The 17,130-nt window shown below is 40.0% G+C and overlaps 1 protein-coding gene across 4 annotated transcripts; it reads left to right on the forward strand.

The window, feature by feature from the left end:
- The first annotated feature begins 292 nt into the window (after nt 1–292).
- rprd2a (regulation of nuclear pre-mRNA domain containing 2a) lies at nt 293–17,051 on the forward strand. Of its 4 annotated transcripts, none has more exons than XR_004334919.1 (12): nt 293–779; nt 6,963–7,092; nt 7,334–7,485; nt 7,787–7,839; nt 7,989–8,115; nt 8,221–8,396; nt 9,022–9,364; nt 10,607–10,813; nt 11,411–11,593; nt 11,703–13,745; nt 16,562–16,732; nt 16,874–17,051. XR_004334919.1 is itself a non-coding variant. In XM_032535197.1 (10 exons), exons 1-10 carry the CDS (start codon nt 605–607, stop codon nt 13,385–13,387), a joined length of 3,231 nt encoding a protein of 1,076 aa, XP_032391088.1. In that variant the 5' UTR covers nt 293–604; the 3' UTR covers nt 13,388–14,409. The 4 variants fall into 4 exon arrangements, 2 of the variants coding, with proteins under 2 accessions (XP_032391088.1, XP_032391089.1); XR_004334920.1 differs by having other exon boundaries at nt 16,562–16,685; XM_032535197.1 differs by lacking the exons at nt 16,562–16,732; nt 16,874–17,051 and having other exon boundaries at nt 11,703–14,409.
- Nucleotides 17,052–17,130: the final 79 nt, after the last annotated feature.

Here is a 17,130-nt window from a genome sequence, read left to right on the forward strand (position 1 = left end):
TTCGCCATCCTAGTATTTTCTTTCCTGTGCTTGCGGGTAGATCCTGAATCGGATCTGCTAGAATGGTCTTTATAATGTCTATGGTTATGTTTGTAGATGAAGAGTGGGGATTGGTTAGGGTTAGGGGGAGAATACCAGGGTAAGCCAATCAGAGGCAGAATAAGGCGGGCCACGAGGCACGTCTAGTGGATCCAAACTAGCATCCCCAATGCTGGTGGCAGGCATGGACAGTTAAAGTAGGTGGTTCATGTATTAGCTTCCGTGGCAATAGGTGGCGCCATACTCATGTCTTGTTTGCGGAAGTGTCCTTCATCAATCACTCCACCAGCAACGAGTAAACAGACCTGCAGGATGTCGCAAGGCGCTAAGTTTAAGCCTTAAATATTATGTAAACTACTCGCTGTGACACAGAAGCTCACGGTGGATCATTCCTAGACGTAGAAAGTGATTGGAAACATCATACCGAACATTAAAGCTTTTGTAACATTTCAATGGCAGCTGAGAGGCTTCTGAATGCGATCTTGGACGTGCTACGTTCAGCTAGCATGCTAAGCTAAGTGCTAGCCACGGCTATCTTCAGCTGGTTTTTGGAGCTCCACCGGACATGGCAGCAGGAGTAGGAGCCGCTTCTGGCGGCTCTCTAGAGTCTACTTTAGAGAAGAAGTTTCGAAGTGTTTCCAACACGATGGATTCAATTCAAGCACTGTCAACGTGGTGCATCGACAACAAGAAGTACCACAGCCTGATAGTGCGACACTGGATGAAGTGTTTGAGGAAATGTGAGTAGCTTTACCTGTTTAACTGACAGTTGTGCTTAGTCTGTAACGTTAGAGGTGATCTCCGTCAGTGTCAAAGTAACTATGAGATCATATTTGTTGATGTTTTTTACTTACTATCCGACCGATTTCTTCTAGTTTGAGGCAAATCCTGTGTTTAAACTATGCAGTTAAAACACGTGCGCTCGCACATTGAGTGGTGCTGCAAAAGTGACAGTGGTGTAATAGCAGCAGTCTTAATATAATATATTGCAGGGGTCAATGAAACATATTCGCATATAGTACATTATGAAATGAGACATAGCATAAGGTGCAGTAATATTATAGAATTTAGCAGGCCTATAGTACAACAATATAACTGTATATAGTAGAGTATAAATAGGGCAGCAACATAACATAGCTTATATAGAATATCATTGTATGACGTATAACATAATAGGGATATAATATGATAGTAATATAATATGGTATCATATGTAATAGCACAATACAGTATATAACATGAGTATGACGAGGTATATATGCCAGTCCAGCACAGAGAGACGGTGTAGAGGAAGAGGTGAGTGTTTCGAGTGGAGAAGAAGTGTGTGTGTGTGTGTGTGTGTGTGTGTGTGTGTGTGTGTGTGTGTGTGTGTGTGTGTTATAGTCAGTGGTTAGTGCTACTGTTGTACAGCCTAATAGCAGCATGTATTCACACCTGGGTGGGATGATTTGGTGGCTGACAATGCTGTCAGTTGCTTTCATGTGTGCTTGAAAACATGATTTCTATTGAAACTAGCGCTGCCTCATTTGTTAATATAAGTGTACCTTAGTAAACGTTACTATATTCCCTGTTAATACAAAGGGGCGTTGAATTTTGCCATTGTCAAATGCTTTTCAAAACTAGAGTCCCCGAAAAAGCATCCCGGGGGTCCCACCTCCAGAGGCCCCAAAAGTCCCATGTTCCCTGGTGTCAGGTTATTTGCGGTTATAAAACCTGGCATTTTTCTATTACAGATCCATACGAATAATGGTATATCTGGGATGGGAAGTAGAACATTGCTTTTTAATATTTTCAGACTTTATAGAAAGTAGTTTGCCATATCACGGTATTCTCAGTGACACAAGTTGTAGTTTCCAAGGAAGGTTAAATTCAAGGGCAACTGGACTTCTTAAATACTTTTTATCGCTCATCCGATAAAAATGGTGTCGTCTTTTGAGATGCTGTGTTCTTGTTGGCCTTGGTTACATAGCTGTTTATTCAATTAGGTATATTTCTTTACTCAACAAAAATGTATTGCCTGAGCCTTTGCTACAAGATCTGACAATATGTGACTTGTAAACCTGAGTTTTTCTGTATATGTTATAAAAAGTCTGTCACCGATGGTATTTAAGTAATTATGGTCAAAGAATTCTCTGAAATCTTTTTTCAGAACACAAGTGGACAAAGTCAAAACGGACGTGCTTAAAGGTCTTTAAAACGTATCATGTAAAATATAGTAAATTATTTAAACAGGAGGACCTACTGCTTTGAGCTGGAAATGCTGAACATTAATTGTTTCATTCTGCCCAAAATATGAGACAATACAGATTTTTGTGTTTTATATCACTGCACATTAAATATCTTTGGTTGGTCAGACAAAACACGTTTAAGAACTCACCTTTGTCCGTGGGGAATTGTGATTGCCATTTCTCACAATTTGTATATTTTTTTAGGGTTGCACGATATTGACAAAATGTGACATTGCGATATCAGCTATGAATTTTGCGATATCAATATTAATTTCAATATTTTTTAAACATATGTAAAATTACAAAAGTTACGGGAAAACGCAAATCAAAATAGATTCCTAACAAATTAAACAAGTTTTCATACAACACAAGGTCAACTGACAATAAATAACAACCATGTCTACAGAACAGGACACGTTTCACTGGTTGGACAGTAGAAAATAGATAAATAAAGAGAACAGGACACAACTTTTCTTTTTCTTCTCTGATTCGTTCTGTTTTGTTGTCTCTATTGTTTTCTTCAGTTACACTCTCACTCTGTTGAAATATGCACACATGTGGTACACTCCATAGGGCTTGTCAGGTGGCATGGTAACTGGCCAATGAAACGTGATCATTATAGCGTTTCAAGTGGGCTCTAAATCAAACACTAAGCCAGACGCTCCACAAAACATACTTATTGCGACACATTCGATATATTGCGATAACAATATTGAGTCGATATATCTTGCACCCCTAATATTTTTACACTAAACAATTGAATTGAAAAACAGTTGACTGATGAATCAATAATAATGATACCTTTTTAGAGAATAAAATATAGGGCCTAACCACAAGAATGGTTTTTATAAAGTTCAATAATCTTTTGGAGATGTCCTTCAGCTTATCATGGATCACGAGGAAAAGAACACTCATGGTTCCAGTGGTTATCTGTTTTGCAAATGAATCTGTAGCTGTTTTCATTAGCAGTCAAAATACACTTAATGGACAATTACATTCAGGTTTATTGCAGATGACAGTATTCCAACCTGAAGAGCTCCTTGTTTTTGAGCAATGTAGACATGTCTGGTTTTCTGTCTTAGAAACAGCTGTTGGTTTAAAAAAAAAAAAAAAAGAAAGAAATTGGTGATTGACCCACTGGCATTTATTGTGATTAATGCAGTTAACTATCTTATATATGTTGACTGAATTCTGTGTTTTTTAATGTGTTGCTGATTTGATGTTCCAAAACTATTTCTGTTTTTCACATCCTCCATGGCTGGAGAAGGAGATAAGGTACTTTTATAACGGACTTCAATGCCAAGGTTGGCTGGTTTTACTACAATATTTTTGTAAAAAAAATAGAGGCGGCCTTACTTTCTGTTTTTCTCTCAGCTTGCTGTTATTGTTTAAAGAAGTATGTTGTTGTAAATTGGGTTTCAGTTAGCTCAAATGTAGTTTGACTGTAAACAGTCTAGAATTTAGTCTTTGCATTTGTTCTGCTGGAGAGCTCACACATGGACACTACCGGTCAAAGGTTTGGGGTCACTTAGAAATTTCCATTGCAGACAGAATACCAGCTGAGATCAGTTGCATTGTTTTTTTTAACCAGGGCAGCAGTTGTCAGATTACATTATGTGCTTACATAATTGCAAAAGGGTTCTCCAATGTTTTTCTAGTTAGTTTTTAAAAAAAGATATCAGATTAGTAAACAGAATGTGCCTTTGGAACACTGGATGAATGGTTGCTGATAATGGACAATGTAGATATTGTATTAAAGATCAGCCACCCACTCAGATCAAATGGTATTCTGTCTATAATGGAGTGGTATTGGAAATGTGTAAGTGACCGATAGTGTAAGCTAGCAAATAGCAATGTAAAACATAAATGTAACTGTCAGGTTACCTATTTAATAACTTGGAAGTGTTGGTGTTTCGGTGAACATTTGAATACAAATGTCTGACAGTGTGAGTATGAGTACCTATAGATTTTATGGTTACAACAGCTTTTTGTTTATCCGGTTTGGCAGTCAGTAAGTTGTAATTGCTGAACTTTGCACGTTGAGGAAGAAACCTGTCTTTTTTTTCCCCACATGATCACTTTGAGGATTTAAGCAAGTCAATTTAGTTTGCAGCCAAATGTATTGGCTGTGAGTTGAAACCAGATGTTGATGTGTCCCCCTTTAGTCAGTACATGTTTAAAAAAAATCTTTGCACTGCAATAAAAATATGTTTTAATTAAAACATAATCTTTTTTTTATAGATCTTTTTTTTCAAATGTCTACATTGCAGTGCACAAATTGCCTAAATTAGATTAATTAATTGAGTTATTTATGAATTATGTTCAGTTTCTAAAATGGTCAAGTAACCTAAGTTGGCACAGAATGCTTGGTCTGAGTTTTGCTTATGCCTTGTTTGATGATATAACTGCATTATGCAGTTGAGGAGTTTAAATATTTCAGTGAATTAAAGAAAAGGTTTTGTGAGAAAAGGTGTAGTCAGTAAATAAAGTAAAAATAAAAGTATGTATTTGGTGTCCTGTGTTAAAGTAGTTGGGTGTGGTTTGCTGTCTTACTGGGGAGACCTAATGGTGAACTAACTTAATTGTGAAGGAATTTAATTACCTTTTTGCTCAAATGTGTAAATTATCTCACGTTATCGCTCCGTAGCAGACGTTTTTGTAAACATAGGCTAACAATTGTGTCATAACCAAGCAACTTGCTGTTGCATAGTCGACAAATAACCGTATTGTCAAGAGAAGAACGCAGACAGTTTTGACTTACATTAGCTGTTTAGGTTTAATTACTAATGTCAACTTGCATTTTAGTTAGCAATAATTAGCCTGTGCCTATGTCATCTCCTAACATATACCTACTCTCTGCAAGATTGGGAATAATTGAGATTTCCATTGGCACTGCTACCAGAAGACTTACAACTTTCAGACAGGTTGCTCACGTCACATCTACGTCATCAAGCTTAGTTGGAGGCTGCACAGTAACGCTCAGCTATCACCGGAAAGTGCTTTTAATGGTCGTCACCAAGGGGGTGCGCCTCTCCACTCTAAGCAAAGGTCCCTATGGCGCCATTTTGATGCTACCAAGCCATCACCCGCTGTTAGCATTCTATTGACTGTCATTCATTTTGGTGCCACTTTGACAGAGAAAAGCTTTACATGTGAAGCGTTTAAAGACTCTATTTGTCCGTGGTTTATTTTTAAATAAACACAACAATGCATGCTGGAAAAAGTGCTTCTAAAATAATAGATAGTTAAAGAAATGGACCAACACATTCCGTTACTGTGCAGCCTCCAACTAAGCTTGAAGTTGTAGATGTGACATTAGCAACCTGTCTGAAAGTCTTCTGGTAGCTGTGCCAAGAGAAATCTCAATCATTCCCAATCTTGCTAAGACGGAGAGTATAGGTACGTATATGTAAGGAGATAATAGAGGCACAGGCTAATTATTGCTAACTAAAATGCTAGTTAACATTAGTAATTAAACCTAAACAGCTAATATAAGTCCAAACTGTCTGCGAGCTTAACCTGTACTATACGGTGATTCATCTACTGTGCAACAGTATCTCGCGTGGTTATGACACAATCGTTAGCCTATTTTTACAAAAAACGTAAAGTTATTCGCTGTCAAAGTGGCGCCAAATTGAATGGCAGTCAATGGATTGCTAACGGCGGGTGATGGCTCGGGAGCATCAAAATGGCGCCATAGGGAGCTTTGCTTAGAGAGGAGAGGCGTAGTCCTACCCCCTTGTCCTTCACTGGTCTCCGCCCAGAACAACGGGATCTGTTGATCCATTTCTTTAACTGTCTATAGTATAAATAGTTACGGTGCTCCCATGATGTCACATTTGCATGCGACAGGCCGACTGCGGCGAGTATACCACACGTGGCGGATGTCGCAATATACTTTTTTATATATATATATATTTTTTTTTTTTCACGAGTGCTGCGGGAAACCCTGGTGTTTTTTGCAGAACTTGGGTAACATGTTGTCAATGGTTTAAAAAATGTAAATGTCTATCCACTGTCTCTATCAAATAAATGTAAAAGCCCCCAGAAAAAAATCTTTAAAAAAAAATTACTCTCTCTCCCATGTGTGAAAACTTAAAATATAAAATAAATATATAAAATGAATAAATAAATAAATAAAACATGATGGTGTGCGTGTGGGTCGTCTTACATTGTACCAAAGGGACACTTTAGACATGTTATACATCTGTGCAAGAAAATGTGGTTTAAAAGAGAACCGAGGATATCCCAAGCCTCTACAGTGTATGCCTGTGCATTAATCACAATTTTAATAATTCATGAATGGTTGTTCTCATATATGTATCTGTCAGAGTGAATAATTAAATCATATGTCATTTATTAAGTAAAAACACCAAACATTTTAGATTTTCAGTTTAAGAAACACTAAGATGTGTTCTCATTTAATGTCATTACAAAATGAACATGTTTTCTTGTTTGGCTGCTGGTGATTAATGGTCAAAAGCGATGGATGCTTCTAATCTAGACATTAAGTTGGGTAAATAATTAGTTGGTTAACCATAAAAATAGTCAGTGCATTGCAGCACTACTGATGTCTACAAATATTTAAAAACTATAAAGACAAAAGCTTCTTTACAGGTTATTTGGACTTTGGCTCCTCCCTCATCAGCCCATCCAGTCAAACTGACATTGTTGTCTCTCTTTTTCTTCTAACAGCTGATACTTCTCACAGACTGAACCTTTTTTACGTCGCCAACGATGTCATTCAGAACTGTAAAAGAAAAAATGCCATTGTTTACCGCACAGCGTTTGCCGAGATGCTCCCTGACGCCTTCTTGCTGGTCAAGTAAGTAGTTTGTAGAGATGTGGCTATCATGGAGGGCTCAGCTCTATCGAAGTCCGTTAAGATCAGACAGTCCTGACATAATGTATTACTTCTCTCCTTCCTGTCAACCTCAACCTTTTCCTTTTCTTCACTGTCCTTGTTTTTTGTTTCATGTATTGAAAGAAATCCCTCACACATAAAACGAAACCTAAATCCCTGCCCTCCCTTGTTCTTATTCTGTCATTCCTTCTCCTTTCTCCAGCAATGATGGCGACCCTAAGGTAATTAAATCGGTGGAGAGGATACTGTCCATCTGGGAGGACAGGGGTGTGTATTCAGGGGCGCTCATTACTGAGCTTAAGAGTACCTTAGTCAAAGAGGAGTCCCCTCCTGAGACACCCGTGGAGCAAAAAAGTAAGTGTCTTTGCTTTTTATTTTCCACTTTCTGTTGACATTTTTATTAATACCTCATCTCAACACCCATCTTGAGACTTTGCATCCATAAGGGTTTTATTAGTCACAATATGTTGTTGTTCTATTGGCTGCTATGTATTTATTATTCATATGTAACCCTGTTTTTAATCATTTCTGACATTTTGATTTAATATATTTATATTTGTTATCCAAATACTGAGTGTTGCACAGCTTTGTGAAGGTAATTATTATTTTGCTGTTTCACGTGATCTCAAATTTTTATTCTTTAAAAAAAAAAAAGCTCCAGTCGAGTCTAAAGCAGACCTACAGTCCAAGGTTGTGGCTGAGTTTGTGGTAAGCAATACATTAATGTTTTAAGCTTAACTAAACCCTAACCAAAATGCAACCTTATTTTACAAATTAAGCTAATAAAATGAGTTATGCTTGTTACTAATATTACGTTGTTCTGACATCTTGGCTGACTGCACCCCCTGCTTAATTAGCCCCAGGCACTATTCGACAAACTGTCCAAGTACAAGAAATCTCTGGAGGAGTTGGACCTGAGAGAAAAACAGCTGGCAGCTATGAGGGTTGACATCTGCAGTTCTGATGCCCTCAAGAGACTCAAAGGTGCCTGCTTCAGTCATCTGTACTGTTGGACCACCTGTCCTACTGCAACACACAGATGGTTGCACATTGCATCAAAAATCATCCTTACATGCTTGATTCTTCCAGATAAGGCCGGAGGAAAGAAATTCTCCAAGGACTTTGAGGAAGGAAGTGCGCAACTACAGGAGTTTGTCAAGTTCTTTGACAAACAAATGAAAACAGGGCCTCCTCTCATAGAGGCCCTCAACAATGCAGATATCTTCTACGAGATGCAGTACAAGGAGGTCAAGATTGTTGCTAATGTGAGTGACAGTATATTTGTAGTTCGATATTGTATTGGTTACAGCATCACATCCTCACAACTAGTTATTTGTGAACATGCATTCAAGTAAAATTAAGCCAGCATTGTTTGTTAACCCGACCTGGGGTTATTTTGTTCTGGCTCTTGTTTTTTTAGTCGCTTTACTTTCCCATATCATGCAGAGAGCCACCTCGGACCAGTGTATGTCTGAAAAACAGTACTAAAAATGTGTATCTTGTGTGTGTAACCTGTGTATTCAAAATAATTGATCTATACCTTCAGTTTTAATGGCTGTATGAGCATACATTTAATTTAAGATGAGACAGAAGACATGTTCATTCATAAAAGCTCTGTGTACAAGGAAGTTGCAAAAACAGTACTATATGAAATCTATACAGTAGAGTGCAATATATTAAACGTATTAACTGTGAAATGACAGGAACGTCCACAGGGCATGAACCAGATGTGCTACCTCAACATGACAAAACTAAAATGAAGTGATACTTTTGACTGACCACTTTCACGTGTGTGAGTTGGATTGTTAGCTGGCTATACAATCTGTTGATGGTTGTTCTTTTTTTATTTTACTTTTCATTTACTGACACTCCATGACCTCTCCTTTCCAGGCCTACCAGACGTTTGCCAACCGGGTGTCCCACCTAAAGCGTAAACTGGACACCCTGAAGGCCACCTTGCCAGACCTGGATGAGTCACCCATCCCCTCACCTTCTGCAGATGCACCGTCTCCAACGGGCTCAGAGTCCCCTTTCAGGGGTCTGGAATTGGCCAACCCCGATCCAGATCTTGATGGCTGTGCTATGGACGAGGAGGCAGAGCCACCGGCCCCAAGCCCTCTTTCCTCACCGGGAGGATCCCCCAAACACACAGAGACTCTCGGAGAGAATGATAACCGGGAAGTGGAAGACATGGAGCTCTCTGAGGAAGAAATGGACGGCAGTGGCATAATAGGTAAGGAGTGGGCTGATAAGTAGGGACTTTAATGAGTGACTTCGCAGTGAGGGCTTTTACATATAAAGGCTGAATGTCTCTGGCAGTGTTATGCAGAAAATGTGATGAAATTGAGAAGCACCACCCAAGGTAGGCAAGTGAAGTCACTGAATCATGCAGAAGATCACACAGAGAATCACAGCCTTCATATGTCAACAATGACGATCCAAGTATTCGTATTTCAGCCAATTTTTCTGGAACACTTTCCCCCACCCATAGCGCCATCTTATTAAAATTAGATACATTTTTTCAACTACAGACTGCCCTATATCAGCCGTTTTACCACACAACTCTGATGTGCTGAATATTACCTTTTACCAGTATGTACATGTACTTGCATTTGTTTATTGGCCATATGCAACAATGATTTTTATGGTTATACTGTTGTGTATTATTTACCATTGTTGTTTTGCTTTCAGTGCATTCATGCTGTTAACATGATGATGACTATTTTCTGGGCCTGTGTGTTTCTGTGGCCCTACATTATTTTAACTTCAAAAATAATATCTTATATGAAAGTATCAACATGTTAAAAAGTTTTTAATGTTTTTTTTTTTTTTAATTTTGGGTTACAATTTTTTTTCACTGAAAGCTAGACTATGTTTCAGTATTTTTGGCAGTATATTCCCCTCCATTAATTTATTTGCAGTGACTTCTGTGGCACATAAATTATCTGCGCTTGTAGAAAAATGACGACAAAATTAATTGTGTTGCCTAAAAACAAATAACTACTGTGTAGTTGTCTTGTTTTATTTAGGGTTTCCTCGTGGTCTTAAAAAATTTGAAATTCTCAAAATTTTAGTCCTTAAAAAGTCTTAAATTTGTAAAACTATTGTGTTCTAGGTCTTAAATATTTTCAAACATGTCTTGAATTTTCCTACGTCATTGAAATGTTTTTCTTTTTTAATTCTGTGGTGTTGTAGTTTTCTTTCGCTAGTCCAAATAAAATTTGCTGTATACAGTATGTACAGATCCCTATTACTCTGTTGCTTTTATTCAATTTTAATAATTGAATTTCCCTTGTAAGTACTTTTGTGACTCAGCACTTTTATTTTGCGATTTAGGTTTTAAATTTAATTGATAAAGGTCTTAAAAAAGGTCTTAAATTTGATGTGTTGAAGCCTGCAGAAACCCTGTTCATTACATAGAGGGCATATCTGTTAACATCCACACTGTCTCTCACTGTTATATTTTTCACTTCAGTTGAGGAGCAGATTGAAAGCACTACCCACCCTAAGGTGTCCACTGCAAAAACGGAGCCATCCGTGGCAACAGAGCAGCCTGTCACACAGGTCACACCCCTAGTAGCGACTCCTGTAGCGGCTCCTTCAGCAGCAGCAGTGGAAAGTGTTGACCTGGGTAAAATTAGCTCCATCCTCAACAGTTTGAATTCAGTCATGAAAAACACGGGTGAGTGCTAGTGGCTTTTCCAAACGTCATAATAATTCAAAAGTTGAACATCATTATAGAGTGACAAAGGCAATATAACAATGCAAGGATCTCCTGTGATAATGTTTGTCCCACCCACCCCATTTCCCCACCCACCACACAATCACACTTTCAACTGGCTTAGAGAAGGCAGATGAACTCAAAACATCAGATAAAAGTAAATTGGCAGGTTGGTGATTCTATAATACATTTTGTTCCCTAGAACTTGAAATTAAGATGAAGAGTGCAGTCAAATATGAATGTATACCTACGCATACATACACACACACACATATACACACAGCAAACTTCACGATAAAAATGTATTAAAACAGCAAAACAATAAAATTCATAATATTTATTATGTCACGTACCGAGAAAAGAAATCTTTGCACTACTGATCAAGTGATCAGTAGTGATCAAGTGAACTAACCGTGTACATGTAATGTACGATAGGAACCCTTATATCTCTGCAACATAGTATCAGTAGTACACACATTTTTAAGTGTTATTTGTATGTTAATTTGGTTTAAGTCTCAAGATTTACTATTAATGTGAGTGTCCCTCTCTGTCTCACAGGACCATTAGTGGAGAGTCCTCCTGCGGCTGCACCTGCTAGCTCCTCATTGAAGACGACACCTGCTGCCTCTGTGGCCTCACAGGATGCTAGTTCACTGGTGAACCTCCTCTCCAAGGTGGACATGAGTCCTGCAGACATCCTCGGCGCTCTCTCCAAAGTCCAGGGCCAAGGCAGCCTTGAGGGTGAGAATAAGGAGTTATTTAGTTTATTTCATATACCTATTTCCTATCTTACATTAAAAGTGGCAAGGTGCTTAAAATACGTTTCTGGTTCCTCCATTTCTTCACTTAGGCATAACTTCTCTTCTGAGTAGCCCAGCTGAAAATGTCTCCTCAGACTCCTCCAGTACAGGCAAGATTCCTCCCTCATCCACATCTGCACCAGCAGTGCCCTCTCAGAGCCTGTCTCTCTCCTCTGATGCACCTGTGCCTTCTTCACACATCTCCACTGTAAGGCAGAGCACAAGCTCCCAGGCCCCCCCCCAAACTTCGATCCCAGCCTCTGCCCTGGTCCAGGCTCTCCATAGAGACATGGATTTGACAACAGAGCCAGAACCGTCCATGTCTTCTACCAGTTTAGAGTCTAAAATCCACAACTTCCTGCAGGGGAACCCTGCCTTCAATGCATTTGGCTTAGGTTTTTCTACCAACCTAGCTCCGGGAGGGGATAACCTCAGCCCTGTAACTGGGACAGACACCCAGGGTGGGACCCCAGTGCGCGATGAGGGCGGAGGCACTCCAACTCAAGATGAGATCATGGACAAGCCCGTGGTGGTCCCGTTAATTTCTACCACAAATCAGCCATCGATTGCAGAAACGGTTAACACTGCTCCTATTGCGTACCAGAACAGCAGTCAGCAGAACCGCAACAATCCACAACAGCAAGCTTACATGCAGCCAGGTGTGGCTCAGAATGGGCAGGTCTACCAGATGTCAGAGCATAGGATTACTGTGCCAGCGGCACAATACCAGCACATTTCTGCACAAACAGGAGGGCCAGTGCCTGGAAAAAGAGCCACAGGCAGCGCATGTAGCACAAACATGGAAGGCTTTCAGGGGGTGAGTGAAAGGGGTTGGTATGGTGACACTTACCCAGAGGGTAACTCTCAACAACCACGGGGCTACAATGTGACAGCACCTGGAGGTGCTGGAGAAAACAAGGCATCAGGAATGTATCCATACCAAACAGAGACATTTCTGGAACCTCAAGAGTTGGCCTCCCAGCAGGGCGCAACCACATCCCCTGGTTTCTTCAGAAGCACCCTCCCTCCTGTCCCAAAGCTCCCTCCCCCTCCTTGTGTCTTTGCCGCCCCTCCTTCCGCGACCAGCAGTATGATGATGCCGACAGGGCAGCAGCCGGTGCCTGGCGCTGGCACAGGGGAAGTGATCGGGGCCAGAGTCGACAGCGTCATCAGTGGGATGGTGGTCCACGACCATCAACACAAATCCATGTTTCATCCTGATGATTCGGTGTTTGATCGTGACCGACCTCGCCCTCCTCCTGAGGATTTCTACCCTCACCCGGACAACCTGCCTTACCAGGATGAGCATCGTCATCATGATGCCTTTTTCTTTCAAGACGCCTCCTACCGCCACCCGGAGGATCCATATTACAGGCCAGGCAGCCCTCCGCACCACTACCCCAGAGTTCAAGAGCGCCTCACTCCCCCGTTCTCACCCTCAGAGGACCCCTACTATGCCCATGACTACCAGCGGCACAGCCCTCCTCCTCCGCACTACACTCCGAGGAGACCACCACCACGTAATTTTGAAATCCGTCATCCCGGTCTACGGCCTCCACATCGGCCTCCCCACCCAGCACATCACCCACACCCCAGAGGACCTCCACGTGCACCATTTCCTCGGTTCCACGGCCCCGATCCAAGGTTAAGAGGCAAACGTCCAGGTCCAAGAGGAGGCGGAAATCCTGGGCCAATGTTCCCCCCAAAAAGACCCTTTCCACCCCCACAGTACTGACTGGACATGTAGCTTTGAGCTCTTTAAATCACTGTGGATGATCATGAAGGCAGGGGCAGGGAGTTGACTGTTCAGTAACTTCTAGTCACTCAGTGTTGAGGTCCACATCTTGCCATAAGAAACCTGTGAAAATCTGGGTGGATAAAAGTGCAGATACTGAGGTGGGCATCAAGAGACAAGGTTATAGTGAAGAAGAATTAATTCAGCAGCTACCAGAAGAAAAGTGTGAATGGCAGAAGAATATAGGATGTTGAAGAGACCAGCAGAGAGACAGCACCAGGAGATGGAAAAGAAATCGGATGCTCTGAGAGGGCTGCTGAGCTGGAGAGTGAAGACAGAAGATTAAAGAAAATAAGAGGTGGATATATATATCTATATATATATGTAATTCACTTTTTGTGTTATTTGCTCCAGTATGAAGCATTGCATTAAATATGTAATAGAGCATCAGTTTGATAAAGGTCAGTGTGTGTGCATGCTCTCAAGTGAAAGTTAACTAGTCACAGAAGTTGAATCTGACAATAGTGATTTTTGCTAAGAGTAACAAAAGAATCTAGTTGGTGCAATGTGTCTGCGGTTTTTTAGTTTTTCAGTGAGCAGTTTTGACTGCTTCTCTTCATATCAGCAGTTTCCCAGTAGCCTTTGGTTAAACTTCAATTTAAATTAAATCACTTTGGGTATGAAAAACAGAGTGTATGTTATAGAATTTATGTTCCTTCTATAATACTCATTAGCATATTTAGGGAAGTTATTTTTCATTGTTCCAACTCCAAATGTTATATATTTGTGAAGCGATGCTTTCTCCACCAGTGCGTAAGTTTCCTCCGGCGATAGTTTTACGTCTCGTTAAGTTCCTTGAAGGAAAGCGGCACATGTCTACCCAAATGGAGAGAGAGGTGTGAGAGTAATTATTTCTGCCTCCAACATCGTCGCGGAAGAAGTGCATTTTTGGAGGAGATGAAGATACTCGTCTTCAGTTTCGTTTTACTTGTACTGACTAATAAAAATCTGAGTTTGAAAAATGGTGTTGTTGTTTTTTTCCTTTCCTTTTATCCTTGCATCACTAGCCTAAACTATTAGTCTTTAACTATACATACTATTTGAGTATGTAATGCATTTAGTAGAGTTATGCTTTGCTATTTGAGGGCAATATTTAATCCCTATTTTGGTACGCACAAAAATCACAGGGAAGGGTTTAATCCACCAAAGTGTTAGTTTCTTGTTCTGTCTAAAGGAGTTGGCTGTTACCATGCAACATTATTCCAGAGAGTTAAAATCACACAAAGAATAGAGATAGGCCCAAGTTGCATACATTCACTGTATTTAAATAGTAAATAGATGAGTACAATGCATTATGCTTTCATGAATGTGCTGCAGTTTGTGAAAAAAGTTTATTTCACAATTTACATTGAAATCCTAAAAGAACATTGTCTGCTCTTGTTAAATAAGTCAATATTGATCAAATGTGTGCATTTAAACTATAGCCACAAAGATAGAAAAACCACACTTAATGAAGAAACTTCCACACAGAAGTTGCATACTTCAACCTGTGTGGACGTTGCTGTTTTTCATCAGTGTGTATGTTTAACGGTCATTTCATGAAATCTTACATGTTTTCATGGCCTTTCTCAGACCCCGGTTAACGGAACTGACCCTGAAAGTCTGGGTAGGTTACTTAGTAGAGTCAGTTATAGGAGACAGACGAGTTTGTTTAGTTTGCTATTACTATAACAATCTAACTTTTGTGCATGGTTTGCAGTTTGGCCTGGAAACAACAATGGAATTGTAGATTTAAAGTTTGCCTCCGACTCATTCTATTATGTTTAGCTTATTCTCCACTGATTGCATTGTTAACATTGCTTATGTTAGTCTGTTTGTTTTTTTTAACCTGTAGAGCTTTGTAAATTCATTGTTGACCTTTTAAAAGTTATGGATCACCTTTTCTTTCGAGTTGTTAAATGTCTACTAAATCTATTTATATGAAGCTTTATTGCTTTTGCTAACGTTGAGCATTAAAGCTATCCATTCGAAGTAGTTCCCCACATTCACTTCGCTGTTCTCTGTGCTGCTGCTGCTGAGCACGTTTCCAGTAGGGTTCATTGTTTCCCTTCGGGAAAACAGATGTTTGTTACCCTCATAGCACAGAAAGCTGAAGGCTCTCTGCTTCTGAACAGAAGAGGGGAATGAAAGAAGCTCTCAGTTTGAGGCCAAACTGGCTCCTCACAGAGCTTCAGTGCGAGTTTGCCAGACAAAGGGATAATCAGTAAGACTAATTAGGCAATTACAAAACAAATATTGAAGTACTGTTTGAATAATTGACTTGCAAAAAAAAAAGGTAAAATGTTAGGCTTTTGGACTTGAACACCGTAGTATCTTGTTGGATTATAAATCCGATTTCATTTTTATTTTATGCTCTAAAAAGCAAAATATTTTATGACGTGTATTTAAAAAAAAGATGACTCTTAACTCGTAGCCTTGAGCGAGACGCAGGGATTTATGTTTTACATCCTACGTTTCTGCTTCGATTGCTTTTACAAGGCTCTAACATATTCATTCTTTCGGGTGAGATTTGTCCTAATTAAGATGTTCAGGGAAATTAGGATCGATTTGAACTAAATACTCGTGCAACTTTGCAAAACCCGGTTTGGGATAAAATAATGAAAAAGTGTAATGTCCACGCGTTTTATTGTATTTGACGTTTCCATGCGTAATTTAAGAAGCATAGGGCGGAACTCTTGTGCGGAATGTGTCATTACGAGGCCGGACTCGGTGATCAGACATTCGATATCAGATAATAAATGGTTCTGGTAATAAACAGTGCAGCAAGCTCAGGTTAGCCAACCGTCGCCAGATGTCAGTAGACCTGTCAAGGATCCCGTTCCCTTTACTAGTCTGCTTTGTGAGACGAGGAGCAGCCATAGCGCGCGCGCGCGCACACACACACACACACACACACACACACACATATACATATTCTGGACGTGTTCATACTTCACACGGGGATTGTTGATGTCATTTATTGCGCTAAAAGTGCTCCGTGATACTTCATAGTTTTTGTTCATTAAATTGTCCTGAATTAGAACTAATGTCTACTTTCTAAGACACGTCTTATTTCCCTTGAAATTTAACCTATTTTCTGTTTGATCCCCTCCCTCCTCCTGTTGTCATCCTCAGGGATCCAGAGCTACACTTTGATGTGTCTGATGTGATGGGAACCTTTCCCACATGTTAACTGATGGAAGAGAAGGGGGGGGGGGATGCTGTGGTGGATCTCTTTAAATCCTGCACAGCTCTCCCAGTGATGGCTGTTGGTCGGGCATGAATGCTGTGCACCACAGCAGCTGAGTAAGCCTCCAGTTCAATTCATCAGAAACTGAGTGCCACCAGCAGGTAATCAAAACAAACCATCAATAATAAGGTGGTGGTGGTGGTGGTGGTGGAGGGGGATGTTGAAATTGTTTCTTTCTTTTCTGTATATGTGTTTAGGGGGAGTCACAGGAGAGCAAAAAGGATGGACAAGAGACGCCTGTGTGAGTGAGTACATTCAGGGTTATTAGATACTTTTTAAACATTATATTCTCTCACTCAAACATCCAAATACCTCACATCGCTTTCAACAAACCCAGGTAGTCGTACACCTCCAATATGTAAAAAGTCCATTAAATGCATGTTTTTTGTGAAATAAAGAATTATTGAATAAAACAAGGTTGTGTTTTTATTTAAAGCTACTCACAGTGTACAAA

The sequence above is a fragment of the Etheostoma spectabile genome, chromosome 14 (assembly GCF_008692095.1).
Source record: "Etheostoma spectabile isolate EspeVRDwgs_2016 chromosome 14, UIUC_Espe_1.0, whole genome shotgun sequence".
Taxonomy (NCBI): domain Eukaryota; kingdom Metazoa; phylum Chordata; class Actinopteri; order Perciformes; family Percidae; genus Etheostoma; species Etheostoma spectabile.

Bases quoted from the DNA above. Each gene is read 5' to 3' on its own strand.
- rprd2a (XM_032535197.1), top strand. From the start codon at position 605: ATGGCAGCAGGAGTAGGAGCCGCTTCTGGCGGCTCTCTAGAGTCTACT. The intron at 7,840-7,988 runs GTAAGCAATACA...CTGCTTAATTAG, and splicing joins AGGTTGTGGCTGAGTTTGTG to CCCCAGGCACTATTCGACAA. The intron at 8,397-9,021 runs GTGAGTGACAGT...TCTCCTTTCCAG, and splicing joins AGGTCAAGATTGTTGCTAAT to GCCTACCAGACGTTTGCCAA.